We start from the raw sequence: 25,463 nt of genomic DNA, 5'->3' as shown, positions 1-25,463 counted from the left end.
TCCTAGCTAGCTTTAAAGGTTTAGTGTTTTTAATCATCTTTAGTTGTGTCTTTCTTTTTTAACAAAATGAAAATTCTTTAGTTGTACGTCTTTGGACCTAAAGGATACTTTAGACCTATAAAGGATTCATTAGTGGTTTTAAAAGATACTTTTGACCTAAAGGAAACAATTAATAAACGAATATGCTATTGACCGTCAAATTAGGTTAAGTGTTTTTAATTGAAGGATAATGGACACTAGCTCACCTGGCGACCTCTATCTATTTTAATACTTTTAAAATATTAGATATGTATAATAAAAATTTAATTTAATTTATTATTTTACGAGTTTTTATTTAATTTAATTTTAATGGAATTTAATTTAATTGCCGTCAAGAACGTGCGTTGATTAATCCTGTAAACTGCCGTATCGTGTCTCACCACTGAGTTTATAAGAGGGCCAGCTCTGATGCATGCCTTGATAACAAACTACAAGCTTAAGTTGAGCTTTTAGCATTTCAGCAATGAAGAGCATTCTTTTGTTCTTTACACTCATTCTACTTCCTCTAGTTCAATCTTCTGATCTCACATCTCAAGCACAAGCTCTCCTCCATTGGAAATTCACTCTCCAGATGTCCGAACAGTCGCTCTCAAATTGGAATCTGCATGTCCACCCGTGCAATTGGACTGGAATCACTTGCCGTGATGCTAACAAAAGAAGGCAAGTCATCACTAAAATTTATCTTTTCCAAAAGGGTCTAGTTGGAAAATTAGATACTCTCAATTTCTCTGCTCTTCCATCCATTAGAATTTTTAATCTCAGTCATAATAAACTGAGTGGCGTAATTCCTCCATCAATTTGTCTCTTCTCAAAACTCACACATCTTGCTCTCAGTGATAATGTTCTTAGCAGTTTTATCCCGTCTAGCATTGGAAACTTGACAAAAATAAAAGTTTTGTCTCTTTGGGGTAATAATCTCTCCGGACCAATACCTTCAGAAATTGGTCAATTTACACATTTGACAGAGTTACATTTATCAAGTAACTTTCTGAGTGGAGAAATACCTATTGGCATTGGAAACTTGACAAAAATATTTTTTTTGTCTCTTTGGGGTAATAATCTCTCCGGACCAATACCTCCAGAAATTGGTCAACTTAAACTTTTGACAGATTTAGAATTACAAAATAACTTTTTGAGTGAGAAAATACCTACTAATTTGGGAAACTTGACCAATCTACGCTATTTGTATCTTTGGCATAATAATCTATCTGGTCAGATCCCTCCTGAAATTGGTCAACTTAAACTTTTGACAGATTTATCACTATTTGAAAACTTTTTGAATGGGGAAATACCTACTAATTTGGGAAACTTGACCAATCTACTCTATCTGCATCTTTCGCATAATAATCTGTCTGGACAGATCCCTCCTGAAATTCGTCAACTTAAACTTTTGACATATTTAGAACTATCAGAAAACTTTTTGAGTGGGGAAATACCTACTAATTTGGGAAACTTGACCAATCTACGCTATCTGTATCTTTGGCATAATAATCTGTCTGGACAGATCCCTCCTGAAATTGGTCAACTTAAACTTTTGACAGATTTAGAACTATCAGAAAACTTTTTGAGTGGGGAAATACCTATTTATTTGGGAAACTTGACCAATCTTGTCTTTCTGTATCTTAATGATAATAAACTCTCCGGACAGATCCCTCCTGAAATTGGTCAACTTAAACTTTTGACAGATTTAGAACTATCAAAAAACTTTTTGAGTGGGGAAATACCTACTAATTTGGGAAACTTGACCAATCTACTCTATTTGCATCTTTGGTATAATAATCTCTCCGGACAGATCCCTCCTGAAATTGGTGAACTTAAACTTTTGATAGATTTAGAACTATCAGAAAACTTTTTGAGTGGGAAAATACCTTCCGCTCTTGGAAACCTAAGTGAGATGAATGTTGTTCGTCTCCAATCAAATTCCCTATCGAGTGTAATGCCGGCAGAACTTGGCAGATTAAAAAGATTGATTGAACTCGATTTAAGTGACAACAATTTAATAGGAAATGTGCCAAAAGAGTTGGGAATGTTATCTGCTTTAATGTATCTTGATATATCGTCAAATAGCCTGACAAGTGTGCCAGAAGAACTAGGCGACTGTGCTAGTATTGAATTACTAAACCTCAGTAACAATAGGTTAAGTGGAAGAATTCCCTCTCATTTTGGAAACTTAGTACACTTATTGTACTTCCTGGATTTAAGCAAAAATTCTTTAATCGGGCAAATACCAATAACACTAGCGCACTTAATAATGTTACAAAATCTTAATCTATCTCACAACAATCTAACCGGTTCGATTCCATCTTCATTGGGCCAAATGTTAAGCTTATCAACCATGGATTTGTCATACAATCATTTAGAGGGTCCGGTGCCTGATATAAAGCTTTTTCAAAAAGCCCCAAAACAATGGTTTATACACAACACAAATCTTTGTGGCACTGTTCAAGGTTTGCCCTCATGTGATGAATTTGTTAAACATAAGAATGGCACAACTACACTACGAATGGTTAAGTTGATTGCAACTCTAACTTGCGGAGGTGCATTAGTAACCTTTTTTATACTCTGGCTTATTTACCTTCATTACACTAAAAAAAGAAAAGCAAAATTGGAGCACATTAGATATTCTAGTAAAGGAGACATTTTTTCTGTGTGGAATTTTGATGGGAGAGATGCATATGAGGAGATTATAAGGGCCACAGAGAATTTCAATGAGAAATACTGCATTGGTAGTGGAGGCCATGCAAGAGTTTATAAAGCAGTTTTAGGGTCAGACAACCTCACAATTGCCGTAAAGAAAATCATGTTAGCAGGCGGAGAAACCTCACTAGATGTTGAAGCATTCGACAGAGAAATTCAAACTATAACCCAAATTCGACACCGCAACATTGCTAAATTATTTGGTTATTGTTCCTCACCTCAAAATAAATTTCTTGTATACAAATATTATGAGAAGAGAGATTTACATAATATTCTCAATAATGAGGAAGCAATAGAACTGGATTGGGCAAAGAGAAAGGTTATATTGAGAGATGTTGCATGTGCTCTCTCACATTTGCATCATGATTGTTATCCACCAATAGTACATCGGGATGTAACTTCCAAAAACATCTTGCTTGATTCTGAGTTTACAGCGAGAATCTCAGATTTTGGTACTGCTAAATTTCTCCAGCCAGAGTCTTCTAATTGGAGTATACTTGCTGGAACCTGCGGTTACATAGCACCAGGTTCTGTATATATAAACACTCTATTATCGTATTTTAATTTCCATCACTTGTATAAAAATTAAAGTGGAAATTATTGCAATTTGAGTTTTTTTTTTCTTTATGTAGAACTTGCTTATACCATGAGAATGACTGAAAAATGTGACGTATATAGCTTCGGACTAATAATGTTGGAATTGCTTATGGGAAAGCACCCCGGTGATATGATCAATCTATCCGCTTCCGATAATGAAGAAATCATACTCCAAGATATCATTGACCAACGCATTGAACCACCAACAGAACAAGACATCAATGAAATTCTCAAAATTATTCAAGTTGCATATGAGTGTCTGAATAATAACCCGTCACTTCGTCCAACAATGCAAGAAGTGGTGAATAGTATCTAGAAGTGAATAGCCAACTGCTTCGTAATTTCTTATAGTAGCTTCTATGTCTAAAGATTAGCATGCTGTTGGCAGTTAGAATTCAGTTTTAGAGCACGATGCTTTTTATTCATATTTTGTATTTGAAAGTCTTTATACTTTATTAATACTCACGTATTCTTTGTAAGCGTGTGGTAAATATTCATCTTGTCATAATATTATTGTAATATCTATGTGTCGTGAAATTAGCATTATTATTCACAATCTCTCTTCTAGGAGTAGCTTGTCTTGTGATACATTTAGTGTCATCTCCTTAATAACTGGTCACCTTGTATTAAAAAAATTGGCTAATGCCGCAATATTGCTTTTGTGCGCTAATAGTATACCAGAACCCTCATTGTTTCATCACCTTGTATTCATGGTTCCGGAAATCGGTCGATTCCGAGTCAACTCGGAATCGGACCGGACTGGGCCGAGTTTTACCCGATTCTCGCGCCTATGCGAGTTTCTCAGAAAAACTCAGATGAACAGTGCCGAATCAGCCGAGTTTTGTCCGATTCTCACTAACCTGTGTGAGTTTTGTTCGATTCTCGTAGGCTGAGTTGTGCTGAGGAGAAGAGAAGAGGAGAGAGCGGGGCATGGCTTCTCGCCAAAGCAAAAAGAAGAGGGAAAAATCCCTTCTCCTCTCTTCTCCAGGAAGGAGTAATGGAGAGCACAAGAGGGATCGGTGGGGTGTGCTAGTCAGCGGAAGAGAAACAGAGAAAGGGAGGTCGGCTCCTCTGCGTGGATAGGAGAGAGATGGAACGGGAAGAGGAAAAGAAAAGAAAGGAAGAGAAATGGGCTGTGGGGTCCGCTGTCAGTGGAACAAAAGAGAAGAGGGAATGGAGGGGAATGTGATGGACCCGAAAATTCCATTCAATTGGGTTAATTCACCACATGAATTCAAAGCACAGCTTTGAGATTCGTGCTAGCTATGATTTGTCGGAATAAGTAAGGATTTTGAAAGAAATCAATATATTTGAGTGTGGATCCGAACCCTTCAATTAAATTTGATTAATTTTATTTGTTCTTCAAGACTTTGAGATTTGTACGGCTGGTATTTGATTGGTTAATATACTTCCTAAATTCTAAATTGTCATGTAGCACTTCAAATTTAGATAGGTAAGAATCAACGGATCTATTTATTTATTTATTGTTATTTTTATTCTATTCGAATAATTCGATATTAAATCGTATGTATATGTATATTTATAGAAGTAATTCAAATAAAAATGAGTTACCATACTTATTGATTGAATTTGGACTTGGTTTAAAGGAATCTGACCCCCTTTGAATTTGAAATTCTTTGTTTGATTGATTTCTATGGTCGTTTTTAAATTTTATTTGAACTTTTTTGTGTGTAGTTTGTAATGTTAATATAGATGTTTTGGAGTTAATTGGGCTTTATAGGAATTTATTGGGATTTTTCTGGGTTTGTAGGTGAGTTAATAATGTTTATATAGGTGTTTATATACAATTTATTTGGATTTTGGATTACTCTATAAGGTCAGAAGGGTATTATTGGAAATGTAAAGTTTTCTCAGGGGCTTGTACGTAATCAAAGAGTTCTTTAGGGGGGTCAATTGGTCACTTTCCCATCTCCTAAGGGCCTCTCTATGAAGCTTGAAAACCTAAAAGGTTTTATGTGCATATTTCCAGCACCAGCAGTGATTGAGATACTTAAGTTTGTTCGCGTTATGTTGCAAACTTTCCTTCCAAGATGAAATCGAATCTTAAGGTCTCTTCGTGTGGCATGAAAACCTAAAAGGTTTTATGTGCATATTTTCAGGAACGGCACTTGAGATTCTTAAAGTTTCTTGGGTTATTTCTCAAACGTTCCTTCTAAGATGGAATCGGATCTTTACAAAACTCGTGTTTTTCTTGATGGACCTGAGGGTTGAGAACCCGATTAGGGATGAGATCCGATAACAGATATAATTGCCTTGTACCGGGGATTCGATTGGTATAGTTATCGGCTATTGATAAATCCCTAAATGGGCTGAAAAATAAGGCCTCTTTTCCCGACTGAGCTGAGAATCGATTTCCCATTATTTTAGCTAATTCCTTGTGCACAGAGTATCGTAAGGTCATGTAGAACCGAAAGTTAGAGGCTTTATTGTTCTAATTTATTTTTTTAATTTTTTCCCCATGAATTTTGTTCTAAAGTATTCACTGTGAAACAAAAAAGAAACATTAATATGGATTCAACTTATCAAGGCTAAAACCATGTTTAAATTAATTGCACAAATCTCAATACACAGTATCAATCGATCAATCTTGCAAGTTTGGAAGAATAAAATAAAATAAAATAAGATGAGCACACCCATTAAAGAAACATCTCACATTTGAAATATATCTTTCCATTGTCTAATATTAAATAAATAATTGGTGTAGTGCATGCACATATGACATGCACAAGTGAATAAATGCATGGAAAACCTTTAATTTATGACCTCATGTGCTATAAACATCTTGAATTTAATACAATTTGACTCTTATTTTAATTGCAATACGACAAATAGGACATTTTTCCATGTTGTTGCCACAATTACAGCATGTCTAATTAAGAAAAAAATAAAATAAAATCAACTTGTTAGTGAAAATTACTTTCAATGTAAAATATAGACTTTATTTTGGATTAATATTCAAAGAGAGGCTAAGATACTATGCATAGGCACAGATTGGTCTCTAATATGGTTCAATATCTTTGTTTTTAAAGTTCAAACAATTAATTTTCTATTTTTTAGAAATTTTGTACTATTTTTTAGATAGATAGAAAATTACATTTTGGAATGGTCTAGAATCTTTAGATCGAGTGATTTTCTACTTATCTAAAAAAAGTAAAAAAAAATGTAAAAATTTAGTTTTAAAATACATTTTCAAATGAAGATCATGTTGAACCGTTTAGATCGGTTGTTTGGACTTTGAAAATGAAAATATATATCTATAGTACGGATCGATATGCGCTATGCATAGTACCGTGGCCTCACTTATATTTGAATTCTAAGCCAAAATATTGAATGTTGATATGATACGAGATTATAACAGTACATAAGTTTGATAACATAAAAGGAACGCAGAAGTACCTGGTGACCACATCCAAAAGCCATATCCTTTGGATTTACAAGGCAGATGGGACATACATGCTGTTGAATATTAATTAATAAAACCAAATTAGATTAATGAAATTTTATAAGAACAATTTTGAGAAACCAATGAAAAAACAAATGGCAATTCAGCAAAGCGAGTGAGTATACCTGATCTTCTGAACCAAGTGCAGGAGATGTACTGCTGCTGCTACCTGTGTTTAATTGTTGAACTGTATCCTGTTTCTGTTTCAGGAATTGTGATGTACTGCTACTGGGAAGAGTTGCATTGAAATTTACAATACCAGTAGGTGGAGGAAGGGGAATTCTACTTGGACATCTTCCGATTCGACGACTGTTTTTTACATAGATTTTTCAAATCTGTTAATAAAAATTTCATTTTACCATTTTTAATTCTTTATAGAGGATACATAAATACAAATGTATGTACATACGTACCTTAAAATTTGAAATCCCATGATTGCTTTATGTTGCAAAGGGATTTCCATCAAAGCCGCAAGGGCGAATTCAGCCTCTTTACTCGGTTGAGAAATGCATTTAGACATAATCTCTGTGAAGTTTACAAACTGCAAGAAACAATTCATGATGAAATTTGTCAAAGATACATCTCTTAAACAACAAATTAGGCTTCATATATGGTGAGTTAATTTGCTTGAATGATACTAATTATTAAAATAACATATATATATATAGACACACACACATCTTTTCAATATTTTGACTGCTTGACTTGATACTAAAATAACTAAAAAAAAAATGCATGCAAAACACCGTCATATGTAAATCAGTTTGAACAATTTGAATTAGTCGTTTGAATTATATCCAATAAGTTTTGGAGTATTAAGGTCAAATAACTCAAAAAAAAAATGCATGCCAAACACCGTCATATTTCTGACTGCTTGACTTGATACTAAAATAACTCAAAAAAAAATGCATGCAAAACAGCGTCATATGTAAATCGGTTTGAACAATTTGAATTAGTCGTTTGAATTATATCCAATAAGTTTTGGAGTTGATGTCATATTACACCGATGTCATACTAACTGAATTCGTTATTAATAATTTTAGTTAATTAGTACCCATGAATTATACTTTGTTTGGTAAGGTTGTATTGTGAAATATTAAGTTTAATTTTGCTTATTATGTTGAACCGTATAATTTCAACGTTATGCACGCTCATAATTAGCTGTATAATTATTATACAATTGGAGGCAATATCTCATATCTCAAAGTATAAATAAAAAAAAATAAAAAAACAGAGAGGAAAAAGCTGGATGAGACAGGCCCTGGGGATTTTTTTAATTAATTAAATTCTGTAGTATTTTCTCAAAGTATGTAACGGCGGTTCCTTTTTTAATTAAATGGGATTTCCGAATAATTCAAATTTAGATATTTTCTGTAATGCAATTAAGGAGTTATATTTTTAACAATATTATATAAACCCAGGAGTAAAATACATGAAACAGTAACGAAATAAACAGCGAACTGCCAAGGATAAATAAGTAACTACTTTTTTACAAGAATAAATAAATTAACAAGTAAATTAAATGAATGATTCAAGGGATGACAAAGCATGTTCTTAATCTTACCGAACTTTTTATTAATAGAAAATAAATAGATAAAATATCGAAAAAGGAGATGACTTTTGGGTTTAATCGATGTATAGGTAGATCGGAATGGTTTATCCCGTCCAGCTATAGTGTTCTGGACGGGATAAACCACCCCGTCCAGATTAGTGCTCCACTAATTTCGCTTAGCAGAAAAAAAAAACAAAATTTCTTGGATGGGATAGATGATCCCGTCCGGTACTATAGTTTTTTTTTTTTTTTTTTGGTTTTTGATTTCATATTAGATAATGAATTTTTTTTAAAAAAAATGCTACACTACAGGACGGAATAACCTATTCCGTTCAAGAATTTTTTTTTTCTACTAAGTGAAATTAGCAACTAATCTAGTTGGATAGATTAAAGAAAGCCGGATAGGATAATTGGTCCTGTTCATTGGACGGGAAAATTCATCCTGATCTACCTATATATAGATAAAACTCAAAACCATTCTCTTTTCGATATTTTATTTATTTATTTTCTATTAATAAAAAAATTGGCTTAATCTTACCAGTGACATCATCACTTTAATCACGTCACGTTTGGCATAAATAGTTCGATTTTTCGGTTTAAATGAACTGATCCGGTTTAATTTTTAGTGTTATTTGGTTCTTCTAGATTGGATCGGTTTAAAGCTTTTGAAAACTGAAATTATTGAACCGACCAAACTTTTAAGAATTAAAATCACGAAACCCTGAATTACAACTCTCAGGCCCCAGCCCCCAGCACCCTCTCTGTGTCAGTGTGTGTCTCTCTCTCTTGCCCTCGCTCCGTGCTTCACTTCCTAAGTTCTATGAGCTGAAAGCTCAAGAAGAGATATTGTAGATCTTTTAATGGTCCCCATGACTGATTCTTTCTCATTTCTTGCTTTTTCTTTTTTCTTTTTCTGAGAGTATCAGTTCATATTGTTAAGATCCTGAAGCAGAGGTGCTTTCTTCAAACCACACCTAATGTCAATCAAGCACTTCTTCCTTCACCATTCACCAAGTGAATTGTGACCCCATACGTTGTTTTTAATTTCTTAGTTTCTTCCTTTTTTTCATTAATAATTCGTGATTGTTTGGTAGCATGCATGGATCGCACCTTTTAAAATTTGTTCTTATTTTGACAATTTTGCTAGAATTACCCAATATTTCACTTTTTTTTGTACCAATTTAGTTTTCCGAATAAACTGAAATTAACTTCAGTTTGTTTGGTTCGGTTCTTAATCGGTTGATAAACCTAATAGGTTCGGTTCTGTTTTATTTTTGAAAACCGAAAAAAGTTTAGTTCGATTATTTTATTTTGGTTTGAACCGAACCAATCGTTTGAACACACCTGGTCATAACGTGACTAATATGTGATAATTCTTCTCCGAGTAATTGATGACAATCCATATATTTAGGGTGCCTTGAGTTTTGATAAACAATCTTAAATCTGTATATATTTGAGTTTTTGCCTACCCCAGATTGTAAATTTTGTCCACCTCTGCAGTGAGAAGGTGCAAATGTGCTCTTAATTCTCAGCTCCCTCTTCCTTTGACTACAAGAAATTAACTTGAAAATTTTGTTTCATTTTCTAATTTTTTTTTTTTTTCAGATCTAGTTTGTATTTTGGATATTCAAATACTTCCTAGCTATAGCAGATGACTCCTTTAGCCGTTTGAACTTGGTGCACATGAGCCACCAAAGAGATTGTAATGGAATTGTGTGAACTATGTCAATACAATAAAATATAAAACATAAAGATGCAATATATGAGATTTATTAAGAGAAGAGCCGACTCCTTATCTTTTTATACTCCACTCCATTTTAAAATAACAAGATGTTTCCATTTCCATCCATTTACTCTCATATCTTTCTCTCCATTTAGGAAACCAGCAGCCTTCATTTCTCTTAATATTGTGTTTTCTGATTTGTGTTTGAATTTGTTTTATATTTTTTTTCTTTCCTTCATTTTTCATTCTACATTTTTTTTTTCTATTTTTTTCTAATTGGGTAAGGATATTGAAGAAAAAAAATATAATTAACATTTTAGATGAAATTTATATTTTTTTTAAAAAAATTTCTTTGCCCATCTCTGATCAAAATCCTGACTACATCACTGAGCCTAGCGCAACAATAGAGTATCTCTACTTGTGTTATGAAAGTTTTAGGTTCGAATCAGCTTCCTTGCGAAATGCAAGAGGAAGGCTGCCTAGAAATCTCCTGTAGATCTGACAACATGCATGTGAGACCTTTCCACACGAAGTACATCTTTTTTATAAACATAATATTTTTTATAACTTAGAATAAAATATACTGTACAAAAATAATAATTATATAATTGACCGATGACCGATCCTATATGTGTTGACTGCCATAGTCCACAAATTTATATCTGAGGGACCGGTGACATAACTGTGGTGCATCATCTCATCTGACATAACTGTAACAGACACAGACCAAGAGTCTTTTTTCATTTATTACATCTACAGATCTACTGTGCGCTAATTAATAAAGTTGACTAGCTCAAACAATAAGTTCCTTTTTTCTTTTAATTTTCCACTCCTTTTCTGTTAGATTGGTTCTGTCACTTTTGTAAAGAACAAGCGGGGAACCTACTTAATTATAACATTACCTGAAATGTAGTACACTGAAAAGAAAAATCCATTTGCTGATGATATATATAAGTAGTGACCAGCAGATTTACTTCACATAGATTCCACATAGCTTCCAAGAAATTTGCTCCATATAGATTCCAATTAATTGGGAGAAAGACCAGAAGACAAATGAAAAGTCAATCACTATACTTAATTGGAAGGGAAATTGTAATGCACATCTAACTTTTACCTTTCAAACCACTATGAAAAATATATATATATATAAAAGAAACATATTTGTACAAAATGCGTGTATCAAATTTTGATCAAGAAATCATTGAGCTTTGTACAAATATATTTTTAACATGTGACTTTTTGATGAATGACCAATTAAATTTTAAATTAATTCAAAATTGGGATCGACTAACAGTCCCATATCTGTCCCCCGCACTAAAAGACAAAAAAAATAGTTAAAACGTGCTAACTACCACCAAAAAGCAAGATTAATGCTATTTTATTAATAGTCAAAATGTATAGTATTCATACCTACGAATTTATAGTATTCATACTTATTATCAGAACCATTTGTCATATGTAAACACAAGCTGGAGGGGACCAGTAACAACCAGGGGGACCGCTGACGTCTTGTGACAGCCTGAATTGGGGACCGCAATCGTTTGAAAGCGACATTTGCCAAGATTGGGGACCACTACAGCGAAACTATATATTATTCATATCTAAATAAAGAAGTATTCATATCTAAACAAATGAAGTATTCATACTGACGATTATGAAGTATTCATACATGTTTGAAATAATTTATATAATTCAAATTCAAAATCAAATTCATCTCTCATCCCACCTCTTCCAAGAAGTATTAATACTGACGATTACGAAGTATTCATACATGTTCAAAATAATTTATACAATTCAAAATTCATTGTCAAATTCATCTCTCTCACCCACCTCTTTCAAGAAGTATTCATATCTAATATGAAGTATGCATATCTAACAAATGAAGTATTCATATCTAACTAATGAAGTACTCAATATATAACAAATGAAATATTCATATATATAACTATTCATATCTAACTAATAAAGTATTCACACATAACACAAACAATATTCACATCTGACACTAATAATATTCACACCTGCCCAGATTGGGACCAAGAAATATTCTCAACAGACTAGTATGCATATCTAAAACAATGAAGTATTCATATCTAACTAAAGAATTACTCATACTGACGATTACGAAGTATTCATACATGTTCAAAATAATTTATACAATTCAAAATTCAAAGTCAGATTCATCTCTCTCATCCCACATCTTCCAAGAAGTATTCATATGTAACATGAAGTACGCATATCTAACAACTGAAGTATTCATATCTAACTAATGAAGTATTCATATGTTGCATTGTGACAACCTTCGCTGGGCTAGCATGGACCCCCTCCAATGGTGCACCACGCTCTCTCCGCCGAATCTTAACGGTGCACCATGCTCTCCTCGTCAGATCTCGATGGTGCACCACGCTCTCCACGTCGGATCTCGACGGTGCACCACGCTCTCCACGTCGGATCTCGACGGTGCACCACGCTCTCCACGTCGGATCTCGACGGTGCACCACGCTCTCCTCGCGACGTGAGAATATTGAAGAGGGTGGGTTTTGACCACGTGAGAGAACAAAAAAAAAAGTTGTTAGAGGGACAGATAGGGGACAGATTCAAGGAGGACAACATCTTTACTCTTCAAATTTAACGTACGCCCTATATAAATGATCAAGAACACATCTACAATTTTACTTGTAAAATTTGAAAACAAAAATGGTTGTAATATACTGAGATCATAATAATTTTCCACACCCTGAAATATTGACCGGATACAAGACTTGATTCAAATTCAAAAGGAGCGGGCCAGAACAATTTTTTTTTCTCTTAAAATGAAGCCCAACAAAATACTTGGCCCAAACATAATTAAAAACCCAAAGAAAAAAGGGAAAACATAAACAAGACTCGATTCAAATTCAACTCAACTCAACTCGTGAAAAAAATGCATCATTGGTAGGGGTGCAAACGGGTTGGATATTATCCGACCATATCCGCATCTGTATCCAAAAATTAGATACAGATATTCGATATCTGAATATCCGTGCGGATATGGATACAGATGTGGTTTTGAATTTCAATTATCTGTATCCGAATAGTAGATATATATCATATAGTTTATCATAAATTATGAAAATATTTATGTATATATCTACGGATATCCGCTATCCGATCCGTATCCGTATGTATCCGTCTAATATCCGATCCGTATCCATATCCATATCCGGAAATTAAAAACAGACACGGATAATGGTTCTATCCGATCCGTATCCGATCCGTTTGCACCCCTAATCATTGGACCGCTTTATAGATTTTATTTGAAGAAACTATATTATTCAAAGGGTTTGGGTTTGTACAAGCTGAAATTTTCATGGTGAGTAATGTGGAATTTTAGTATGTACCTTCTTTAATCTTTTTCAAAGGTAGTTTTTTTAGGGGGAATTTCACATATATCCCTCAATTACTTTAAAAATATGTATTTCCTCCTGTAAATTTTAAAATTACATATTTTCTCTTGAAACTTTAAAAACTCACAAATTTTAAATCTGAAGAGTTCTGCCTCAGTTGCTGCTGATGCCCCATTGTGCTATCGTGTAATTTAATGAATATGTATAAGAAAAAAAATTCTCCTCATTCATACGTTCACAGCCACACAATATTTCTCGAAGTCAAGAGTCTTTTCATTGTATAATATATTATAGGAGCAAACGGACTTTCACATACATATTGCATTCTTAGTCTCGGCTCAAATATGAACGGATCAAAGCCAAAAGTAGAAAGGAGGCTGATAATTAACCCCGCACCTCCCACCCCGCAATTAACCCCGCACAAAACGCCAAAAAACTCCAGCTGTCATTTTTTTTTCATAAGGCATTTAATACTTACGTACATAAGTATTTATCTCTAAGAACGAAAATATTTATCTCCAAGTACGAAAGTATTTAGGGGACCATGCAAGTTTTTTTCATGGAGGGTGGGGGGAATCTCAAATCACATGGGGGACCATGCACGTTTTTAGAGGTGTTTTTTTTATCTCATTTCAATCTCGTCCACATTTCTCACAATCTATGAGAAATTTTGCGAATTTAAAACCACGAACGTTTTCTACGTAATTTTCTCTTTCAAATGAGATCCATGATGACATACTTTCGAGCAAGTCGTTACAGAAGTATTTATCTCTCATAGTGCAAGTATTTATATCTATACTTGAAAGTATTTTTTTGCATATAATACTTATAATACTTGAGATTAATACTTTCATATGTCAGTATAAATACTTATAATACATGATATTAATACTTTCATATGTCAGTATAAATAATACTTGATATTAATACTTTCATATATCAGTATAAATACTTATAATAATTGATAGTAATACTTTCATATGTCTGTATAGGTATAAATACTTGCACGATGAGGGATAAATACTTCTGTAACGACTTGTCCGAAAGTATGTCATCATGGATCTCATTTGAAAGAGAAAATTACGTAGAAAACGTTCGTGATTTTAGATTCGCAAAATTTCTCAAATATTGTGAGAAATGTGAACGAGATTGAAATGAGATAAAATTAATTTGGAGAGAGATAGAGTGAGGGGATGGAATGGGGGGAAGTAATATAATTGTTCAAGTAGAAAATATCACTTATTAGATTTTCCACTAATGCCAAAAAATGGCGAGGCCAATATTCGTTAAGGATCCTAGCTAACGTTAAAGGTTTAGTGGTTTTAATCATCTTTAGTTGGGTCTTTCTTTTAAAAAAATAATAATTCTTTAGTTGTCTTTGGTAGGCAGGAAAAACAGATACTTTTGACCTAAAGGAAACAATTAATAAACGAATAAGCTATTGACCGTCAAATTAGGTTAAGTGTTTTTAATTGAAGGATAATGGACACTAGCTGACCTGGCGACCTCTATCTATTTTAATACTTTTAAAATATTAGATATCTATAATAAAAATTTAATTTAATTTATTATTTTACGAGTTTTTATTTAATTTAATTTTAATGGAATTTAATTTAATTTCCGTCAAGAACGTGCGTTGATTAATCCTGTTAACTGCCGTATCGTGTCTCACCACTGAGTTTATAAGAGGGCCAGCTCTGATGCATGCCTTGATAACAAACTACAAGCTTAAGTTGAGCTTAAGTACAATGTAGAGACTGATCCCCACGAGTTTGTGATCTAAATTATGTATTCAGTTTTCGATTTTGGTATTGTAACTATCAATATATATGTTGTGAATTGAAGTTGTATGTTTTTATTTTTTAAATATCATTGTGTACCTTGTTGTGTTTGTAAATATTATTATTATTGGTAATTGAGAAGGATTTATGAGCTGTGTTGTTTTAGTGGTTTTGTATGTGTTTTGTATATATGAAGCATTATATGGGTTTTACTTATCAGCTGTGTTGATTCAGTGACCAGTGTTTAACCATCAACGATCCATCTTTGGACGCTCAAGATCCTTTAATAACGTTAGCAAAACTATTAGCGACAAAAAAAAAATTTAACTCTGAAAGGTCAATAGCGACTGGAATTGCGTCATTCAGCGACTGGCGACACACTTTCAGCGACCAATTTCCCCAGTTGCTGATGCCCCATTTTGCTGAAGTGTAATTTAATGAATATGTAAGAGAAATAATTTCTCCTCATTCATACGTTCATAGCCACACACAATATTTCTCGAAGTCAAGTCTTTTCATTGTGTAATATATTATAGGAGCAAACGGACTTTTACATACATATTGCATTCTTAGTCTCGGCTCAAATATGAACGGATCAAAGCCGAATGTAGAAAATATCACTTTTAGATTTTCCACTAATGCCTAAATTAAAGTGGCGAGGCCAACATTAGTTAAGGATCCTAGCTAGCGTTAAAGGTTGAGTGGTTTTAATCATCTTTAGTTGTGTCTTTCTTTTAAAGGTTGAGTGGTTTTAATCATCTTTGGACCTAAAGGATACTTTTGACCTATAAGGGATTCTTTAGTGGTTTTAAAAGATACTTTTGACCTAAAGGAAACAATTAATAAACGAATAAGCTATTGACCGTCAAATTAGGTTAAGTGTTTTTAATTGAAGGATAATGGACACTAGCTGAGCTGGCGACCTCTATCTATTTTAATACTTTTAAAATATTAGATATCTATAATAAAAATTTAATTTAATTTATTATTTTACGAGTTTTTATTTAATTTAATTTTAATGTAATTTAATTTAATTTCCGTCAAGAACGTGCGTTGATTAATCCTGTTAACTGCCGTATCGTGTCTCACCACTGAGTTTATAAGAGGGCCAGCTCTGATGCATGCCTTGATAACAAACTACAAGCTTAAGTTGAGCTTAAGTACAATGTAGAGACTGATCCCCACGAGTTTGTGATCTAAATTATGTATTCAGTTTTCGATTTTGGTATTGTAACTATCAATATATATGTTGTGAATTGAAGTTGTATGTTTTTATTTTTTAAATATCATTGTGTACCTTGTTGTGTTTGTAAATATTATTATTATTGGTAATTGAGAAGGATTTATGAGCTGTGTTGTTTTAGTGGTTTTGTATGTGTTTTGTATATATGAAGCATTATATGGGTTTTACTTATCAGCTGTGTTGATTCAGTGACCAGTGTTTAACCATCAACGATCCATCTTTGGACGCTCAAGATCCTTTAATAACGTTAGCAAAACTATTAGCGACAAAAAAAAAAATTTAACTCTGAAAGGTCAATAGCGACTGGAATTGCGTCATTCAGCTACTGGCGACACACTTTCAGCGACCAATTTCCCCAGTTGCTGATGCCCCATTTTGCTGAAGTGTAATTTAATGAATATGTAAGAGAAATAATTTCTCCTCATTCATACGTTCATAGCCACACACAATATTTCTCGAAGTCAAGTCTTTTCATTGTGTAATATATTATAGGAGCCAGCGGACTTTTACATACATATTGCATTCTTAGTCTCGGCTCAAATATGAACGGATCAAAGCCGAATGTACAAAATATCACTTTTTAGATTTTCCACTAATGCCTAAATTAAAGTGGCGAGGCCAATATTCGTTAAGGATCCTAGCTAGCTTTAAAGGTTTAGTGTTTTTAATCATCTTTAGTTGTGTCTTTCTTTTTTAACAAAATAAAAATTCTTTAGTTGTACGTCTTTGGACCTAAAGGATACTTTAGACCTATAAAGGATTCATTAGTGGTTTTAAAAGATACTTTTGACCTAAAGGAAACAATTAATAAACGAATATGCTATTGACCGTCAAATTAGGTTAAGTGTTTTTAATTGAAGGATAATGGACACTAGCTCACCTGGCGACCTCTATCTATTTTAATAATTTTAAAATATTAGATATGCATAATAAAAATTTAATTTAATTTATTATTTTACGAGTTTTAATTTAATTTAATTTTAATGTTTTTTTAATTTTGATGGAATTTAATTTAATTGCCGTGAAGAACGTGCGTTGATTATATCAAAAAAAAAAAATTCGTTAACGATCCTATGTAGCGTTAAAGGTTTAGTGGTTTTAATCATCTTTAGTATCTTTAGTTGTGTCTTTCTCTCTGTTTTTTAAATAATTTTTTAATTGTCTTTTTAAAAAAGATACTTTTGACCTAACAATTAATAATAAACGAACATGCTATTGACCGTCAAAGGTGAAATGTTTTTAATTGAAGTATAATGGACACTGACCTGGCTACATCTATCTATTTTAATAATTTTGAAATATTAGATATGTATAATAAAAATTTAATTTAATTTATAATTTTACGAGTTTTTATATAATCTGGGCTCCTAATAAAATATATATTAAGTGTACTTGTAGTCTAGTGGTTCGAACTTATTTTACAGTTGTGGATAACTTGAGTTAAATTCTCACTTACCACATGTTGTGTATTTTAAATTTTAGCCATCCAATTAAGATTTTGTAGTTCCCCTTGAATGAACTTGGAGCATGGTAACACACGCAAGTTTACTCTGGTCTTGTCTATCTCAGCACTGAGTTTATAAGAGGGCCACCTCTGATGCATGCCTTGATAACAAACTACAAGCTTAAGTTGAGCTTTTAGCATTTCAACAATGAAGAGCATTTTTTTGTTCTTTACACTCTTTCTACTTCCTCTAGTTCAATCTACTGATCTCACATCTCAAGCACAAGCTCTCCTCCATTGGAAATCCACTCTCCAGACATCCCAACAGTCGCTCTCAAATTGGAATCTGCATGTCCACCCGTGCAACTGGACTGGAATCACTTGCCGTGATGCTAACAAAAGAAGGCAAGTCATCACTAAAATTTATCTTTCCCAAAAGGGTCTAGTTGGAAAATTAGATGCTCTCAATTTCTCTGCTCTTCCATCCATTAGAATTTTTAATCTCAGTCATAATAAATTGAGTGGCGTAATTCCTCCATCAATTTGTCTCTTCTCAAAACTCACACATCTTTCTCTGAGTGATAATGTTTTTACCAGTTTGATCCCGTCTAGCATTGGAAACTTGACAAAAATAAAAGTTTTGTCTCTTTGGGGTAATAATCTCTCCGGAACAATACCTCCAGAAATTGGTCAATTTACACATTTGACAGAATTACATTTATCAAGTAACTTTCTGAGTGGAGAAATACCTACTAGCATTGGAAACTTGACAAAACTAAATTTTTTGTCTCTTTGGAGTAATAATCTCTCCGGACAGATCCCTCCTGAAATTGGTCAACTTGAACTTTTGACAGGTTTACCACTGCAAGAAAACTTTTTGAGTGGGGAAATACCTGCTAATTTGGGAAACTTGACCAATCTACTCTATATGCATCTTTGGAAAAATAATCTCTCCGGACAGATCCCTCCTGAAATTGGTAAACTTACACTTTTGACAGACTTAGAACTATCACAAAACTTTTTGAGTGGGGAAATACCTGCTAATTTGGGAAACTTGACCAATCTACTCTATCTGTATCTTTGGGGTAATAATCTCTCCGGACAGATCCCTCCTGAAATTGGTCAACTTGAACTTTTGACAGGTTTACAACTACAAGAAAACTCTTTGAGTGGGGAAATACCTACTAATTTGGGAAACTTGACCAATCTACTCTATTTGTATCTTTCGCATAATAATCTTTCCGGACCAATACCTCCAGAAATTGGTCAATTTACACATTTGACAGAATTAGATTTATCAAGTAACTTTCTGAGTGGAGAAATACCTACTAGCATTGGAAACTTGACAAAACTAAATTTTTTGTCTCTTTGGGGTAATAATCTCTCCGGACAGATACCTCCTGAAATTGGTCAACTTGAACTTTTGACAGGTTTACCACTGCAAGAAAACTCTTTGAGTGGGGAAATACCTACTAATTTGGGAAACTTGACCAATCTACTCTATTTGTATCTTTGGAAAAATAATCTCTCCGGACAGATCCCTCCTGAAATTGGTAAACTTACACTTTTGACAGACTTAGAACTATCACAAAACTTTTTGAGTGGGGAAATACCTGCTAATTTGGGAAACTTGACCAATCTACTCTATCTGTATCTTTGGGGTAATAATCTCTCCGGACAGATCCCTCCTGAAATTGGTCAACTTGAACTTTTGACAGGTTTACAACTACAAGAAAACTCTTTGAGTGGGGAAATACCTACTAATTTGGGAAACTTGACCAATCTACTCTATTTGTATCTTTCGCATAATAATCTTTCCGGACCAATACCTCCAGAAATTGGTCAATTTACACATTTGACAGAATTAGATTTATCAAGTAACTTTCTGAGTGGAGAAATACCTACTAGCATTGGAAACTTGACAAAACTAAATTTTTTGTCTCTTTGGAGTAATAATCTCTCCGGACAGATCCCTCCTGAAATTGGTCAACTTGAACTTTTGACAGGTTTACCACTGCAAGAAAACTTTTTGAGTGGGGAAATACCTGCTAATTTGGGAAACTTGACCAATCTACTCTATCTGCATCTTTGGAAAAATAATCTCTCCGGACAGATCCCTCCTGAAATTGGTCAATTTACACATTTGATATATTTAGATTTATCAAGTAACTTTCTGAGTGGAGAAATACCTACTAGCATTGGAAACTTGACAAAAATGCGCAAGCTGTATCTTTGGGGTAATAATCTCTCCGGACCAATCCCGCCTGAAATTGGAGAACTTGAACTTTTGACTGATTTAGATCTTGCAACAAACTTTTTGAGTGGGAAAATACCTACTAATTTGGGAAACTTGACCAATCTACTCTATCTGTATCTTGAGAATAATAATATATCCGGACAGATCCCTCTTGAAATTGGTAAACTCAGACATTTGATACTTTTAAATGTAGCAGGAAACTTTTTGACTGGAGAAATTCCTTTCGCTCTTGGAAACCTAAGTGAGATTAACGTTGTTTATCTCCCATCAAATTTCCTATCAGGGGTAATGCCGGTAGAACTTGGCAAATTAAAAAGATTGATTGAACTCGATTTAAGTCTCAACAATTTAATAGGAAATGTGCCAAAAGAGTTGGGAATGTTATCTGCTTTAATGGATCTTGATATATCGTCAAATAGCCTGACAAGTGTGCCAGAAGAACTAGGCGACTGTGTTAATATTCTATCACTAGACCTCAGTAACAATAGGTTAAGTGGAAGAATTCCATCTCATTTTGGAAACTTAGTACACTTACTGTACTTCCTGGATTTAAGCAGAAATTCTTTAATCGGGCAAATACCAATAACACTAGCGCACTTAATAATGTTAGAAAATCTTAATCTATCTCACAACAATCTAACCGGTCCGATTCCGTCTTCATTGGGCCAAATGTTAAGCTTGTCAACCATGGATTTGTCATACAATCATTTAGAGGGTCCGGTGCCTGATATAAAGCTTTTTCAAAAAGCCCCAAAACAATGGTTTATTCACAACACAAATCTTTGTGGCACTGTTCATGGTTTGCCCTCATGTGATGGATTTGCTAAACATAAGAATGGCACAACTAGATTACGAGTGGTTAAGTTGATTGCAACTCTAACTTGCGGAGGTGCATTAGTAACCTTTTTTATACTCTGGCTTATTTACCTCCATTACACTAAAAAAAGAAAAGCAAAATTGGAGCACATTAGAGATTGTAGTAAAGGAGACATTTTTTCCGTGTGGGATTTTGATGGAAGAGATGCATATGAGGAGATTATAAGGGCCACAGAGAATTTCGATGAGAAATACTGCATTGGTAGTGGAGGCCATGCAAGAGTTTACAAAGCAGTTTTAGGGTCAGACAACCTCACAGTTGCTGTAAAGAAAATCATGTTAGCAGGCGGAGAAACCTCACTAGATGTTGAAGCATTCCACAGAGAAATTCAAACTATAACCCACATTCGACACCGCAACATTGCTAAATTATTTGGTTATTGTTCCTCACCTCAAAATAAATTTCTTGTATACAAGTATTATGAGAAGAGGGATTTACATAATATTCTCAATAATGAGGAAGCAATAGAACTGGATTGGGCAAAGAGAAAGGTCATATTGAGAGATGTTGCATGCGCTCTCTCACATTTGCATCATGATTGTTATCCACCAATAGTACATCGGGATGTGACTTCTAAAAACATCTTGCTTGATTCTGAGTTTACAGCAAGTATCTCAGATTTTGGTACTGCTAAATTTCTCAAGCCGGAGTCTTCTAATTGGAGTATGCTTGCCGGAACCTGCGGTTACATAGCACCAGGTTCTGTATATATAAACACGCTATTATTGTATTTTAATTTCCATCACTTGTATAAAAATTAAAGTGGAAATAATTGCAATTTGAGTTTTTTTTTCTTTATGCAGAACTTGCCTATACCATGAGAATGACTGAAAAATGTGACGTATATAGCTTTGGAGTAATAATGTTAGAATTGCTTATGGGAAAGCACCCTGGTGATTTGATCAATCTATCTGTTTCCGATAAAGAAGAAATCATACTCCAAGATATCATTGACCAACGCATTGAACCACCAACAGAACAAGACATCAATGAAATTCTCAAAATTATTCAAGTTGCATATGAGTGTCTGAATGATAACCCGTCACTTCGTCCAACAATGCAAGAGGTGGTGAATAGTATCTAGAAGTGAATACCCAACTGCTTCTTAATTTCTTATTGTAGTTGTTAAAATTAGCACTGTGACACGTCATAGATTCAGCATAGATCTAATCAAATAAGGAATGATAAAACAAAGAAGGAAACTCGTGGAGGTGAATCTGCCCAGCTCATGACCCATGAAGGATTCGGTCATGACTCATCAAGGATTCTGTCATGATTCATGGAGGAGACGATGCTTCTTGATTTCTTTACTTAGATGGCTAAAGTTATTTCTTATTTTGTATAGATAGAGATATATGTTAAATATAGAAAAGATAAAAAAAAAAAGAAAAGGAAGAAGATCTATTTGTAATTCTATAAGAGAGGCTGTATTGTAACAGCAGAAAAATATAGAACAAGAAAAAAAATCACTGTAATGCTTAATTCAATTGATAAATAAATCAGGGTGGGAAGGGAGTTCTTGGGAGTGTGTTGTTCTCTGTGTGCATGATTTTTTGTCATGGTATCAGAGCACGTTCCGAACTTGGTTTCTGACTGCTCTATATAAAGTTTTTTTGGTGGTACTGTTTTTTGAAAAATGTCAGGTTCTGAGAAGGGATTTGAACCAGATGAACAAACCAACGCTGCAACCTTAATTGAGCAAATGACGAAAAAAATTCCTTACCCATACCCGCCTTATCGAATACGGTACGGGTCGGGTAAACGGCTAAAAGGGTATCATTGACACCCCTAGAGGAGGCGATGCTTCTTGATTTCTTTACTTAGATGGCTGAAGTTATTTATTATTTTGTATAGATAGAGATATATCTTAAATATAGAAAAGATAAAAAAAATAAAAAGGACGAAGATCTATTTGTAATTCTACTAGAGAGACTGTATTGTAACAGGAGCAAAATATAGAACAAGAAAAAAAATCATTGAAATGCTTAATTCAATTGATAAATAAATCAGGGTGGGAAGGGAGTTCTTGGGAGTGTGTTGTTCTCTGTGTGCATAATTTTTTGTCAGTAGCTTCTATGTTTAAAGATTAGCATGCCGTTGGCAGTTAGAATTCAGTTTTAGAGCACGATGCTTTATTCATATTTTGTATTTGAAAGTATTTGTACTAATTTCGTCTTGTCATAATATTATTGTAATAAGTAATAACTATGTTTTGTGAAATTAACAATATTATTCACAATATCTCTTCTAGAAATAGCTTGTCTTGTAATACATTTAGTGTCATCTCCTTAATAACTGGTCACCTAGCTTGTATTTAAAAAAATGGCAAATGCCGCAATATTGCTTTTGTGTGCTAATAGTGTACCAGAACCTCCATTGTGAGTCATCAAACAATGTTTTTATTTCTATTTAAATCGGCGTATTTTCCCTATTATAATTAAAAAAACGAAATAGCCACCAATCAACCTATAATTAAAAAAAAACAAATGTGTTTATTTTAGAATTTTGAATAAATACTTGAGAATTGTATTGAATTTTACTTGGAGTCATTAGTAGTATTAATTTTTTAATTTTTTACTTTGCTGGACCAGAGACCATATTAGCTGCCCATGCCTGATAACATGTGCTGGTTTTCTTGTGCTAAGTAAAAAAGGGGCCTAACAATGTTTAAAATAAATTACACATAACTTAATACACTGTATTAACCGATCAAATCTTACAAATTTAAGAACTAGGATTTGGTTTAGTGGCAAAGGAAAATGCATGGTCTCTTTGTGGGAGGTCATGGGTTTGAAAACCGGATGAGAAAAATCCATTGTTGTAATAACAGGGTATTAAATATTTGAATATTTTGACCTCTAACTTTTACTAAAAAAACCAAGTCTTACAAATTAGGAAAATAAAATAAAACAAGATGAGCACACCCATTAAAGAAACATCTCTCATTTGAAATGAATATCCTTCCATTACATGCATAAGTTAAGAAATCCATATTATAAAGCCCTTAATTTATGACCGCATGTGTGCTATATATAGACATCTTATATTTAGTACAACTTGAGTCTTATTTTAATTGCAGTACGACAAATAGGATATTTTTCCAAGTTGTTGCCACAATTATAGCAGGTCTAAGAAAAAGCAACCAATCAACTTGTTACTAAAAATTACTTTCAAGTTTCATGTAAAGATATAAATTAATCAGCAAATAAAATATTTCTCAGTAATACATCTGGATGATTTGTTTTGAATTAATATTCATATTCTAAGTCAAAATATTGAGTATTGAATGTTGATCTGATATGGGATTATGATTATGATTATGACAGTAGATAAGTTTGATAACATAAAAATAACATATAATTAAGTACCTAGTGGCCACATCCAAAAGCCATATCCTTTGGATTTACAAGGCAGATGGGACATGCATGCTGTTGAATATTAATTGATAAAACCAAATTAGATTAAGGAATCTTATAACAACAATTTGAGTAACCAACTAAAATTAAACGCGCAATTCGGTAGCGCAAGTGAGTATACCTGATCATCAGCACCAGAACCAGAATCAGGTGCTGGAGATTTGTTACTGCTGCTGCGGCCTGTGTTTTGTTGAATTGTATCTTGTTTGTATTTTCAGGAATTGTGATATACTGCTACTGGGAAGAGTTGCACTGATATTTACAGAAACCGAATAATACGTGGATTGCTTCCGAGAGGGTACGTAATTCGCGAATCTTGATACTATTGGTAGAGGTGAAGCCACACAGTTACCGGAAGTTGTACCGTTGAAGATTAAGCGGTTGCATTGTTAAAAAAATAAAATCGCTTGGGTCCAAACTGTCAGGTTAAATCACATTCTTCTCCAGAGCATGCATGCTAGCTACAGAAGATAATAATTATGTACAACTCCAATTGTAGCCGGTAGGAGGGAATTGACTCCTCGAATCTCTTCTTTTAAGAAGGATTAATTAAATCTTCAAATTTTGTCCTACCTACTTATTTTTTTACTAATAAAAAAATTAAGAAGAGAAGAAATTTTATTCACCTCCCCTTCTACTTCAGTTCCTTCTATTTCTCATGTATATATAGGACAGTACTGTTGGTATTGTCAGCGATAGTCAAATTAAGTCTATTGCTGGTAGTGACAAAGTAGGAATATTTTTCGAATTTTAAGAAAACTGAAGACAGATTTGAAATTTCTTCTTTTATTTTAGATATGAATAAAAATTTCGGGCTTATCTTCCTTCGTTTTCTCATATTTCCTTCCATTGATCCATTCTATATCTCTAATTATCCCGCAATCCCGCTCCGGGCCCATGTGCATTTGTAACCCAGAATGAAAATAATTATTTATTCACTAGGAACAATATGTAATTTGGGCCGTTGTTGGCATTCATTGCTCATTAT

The 25,463-nt window shown here is 33.5% G+C and overlaps 3 protein-coding genes across 4 annotated transcripts; 2 read left to right on the top strand and 1 right to left on the bottom strand.

Moving 5' to 3' along the window:
• Positions 1-502: 502 nt before the first annotated feature.
• Positions 503-3,811, top strand: LOC144568756 (uncharacterized). The gene is made up of 2 exons (XM_078319173.1): positions 503-3,263; positions 3,369-3,811. The coding sequence occupies exons 1-2, from the start codon at positions 503-505 to the stop codon at positions 3,647-3,649; spliced, it is 3,042 nt and encodes a 1,013-aa protein (XP_078175299.1). The 3' UTR covers positions 3,650-3,811.
• Positions 3,812-5,891: 2,080 nt separating this feature from the next.
• On the bottom strand, positions 5,892-24,650 carry LOC144561925 (E3 ubiquitin-protein ligase RGLG2-like). Of its 2 annotated transcripts, XM_078311032.1 has the most exons (4): positions 7,210-7,338; positions 6,922-7,105; positions 6,751-6,810; positions 5,892-6,223 (listed from the first exon to the last, which is right to left on the bottom strand). In XM_078311032.1, the coding sequence occupies exons 1-4, from the start codon at positions 7,314-7,316 to the stop codon at positions 6,143-6,145; spliced, it is 432 nt and encodes a 143-aa protein (XP_078167158.1). In that variant the 5' UTR covers positions 7,317-7,338; the 3' UTR covers positions 5,892-6,142. The 2 variants fall into 2 exon arrangements, 1 of the variants encoding a protein (XP_078167158.1); XR_013513941.1 differs by lacking the exons at positions 6,922-7,105; positions 7,210-7,338 and adding an exon at positions 24,597-24,650 and having other exon boundaries at positions 6,086-6,223.
• LOC144568676 (uncharacterized) lies at positions 18,134-22,679 on the top strand. The gene is made up of 2 exons (XM_078319068.1): positions 18,134-21,758; positions 21,863-22,679. Exons 1-2 carry the CDS (start codon positions 18,134-18,136, stop codon positions 22,141-22,143), a joined length of 3,906 nt encoding a protein of 1,301 aa, XP_078175194.1. The 3' UTR covers positions 22,144-22,679.
• Positions 24,651-25,463: the final 813 nt, after the last annotated feature.

The sequence above is a fragment of the Carex rostrata genome, chromosome 1, assembly GCF_964058835.1.
Source record: "Carex rostrata chromosome 1, lpCarRost1.2, whole genome shotgun sequence".
In the NCBI taxonomy this organism is placed as follows: Eukaryota; Viridiplantae; Streptophyta; class Magnoliopsida; order Poales; family Cyperaceae; genus Carex; species Carex rostrata.
Note: the sequence above shows the minus strand (reverse complement) of the source record. Positions and strands in the feature narration are given on the sequence as shown.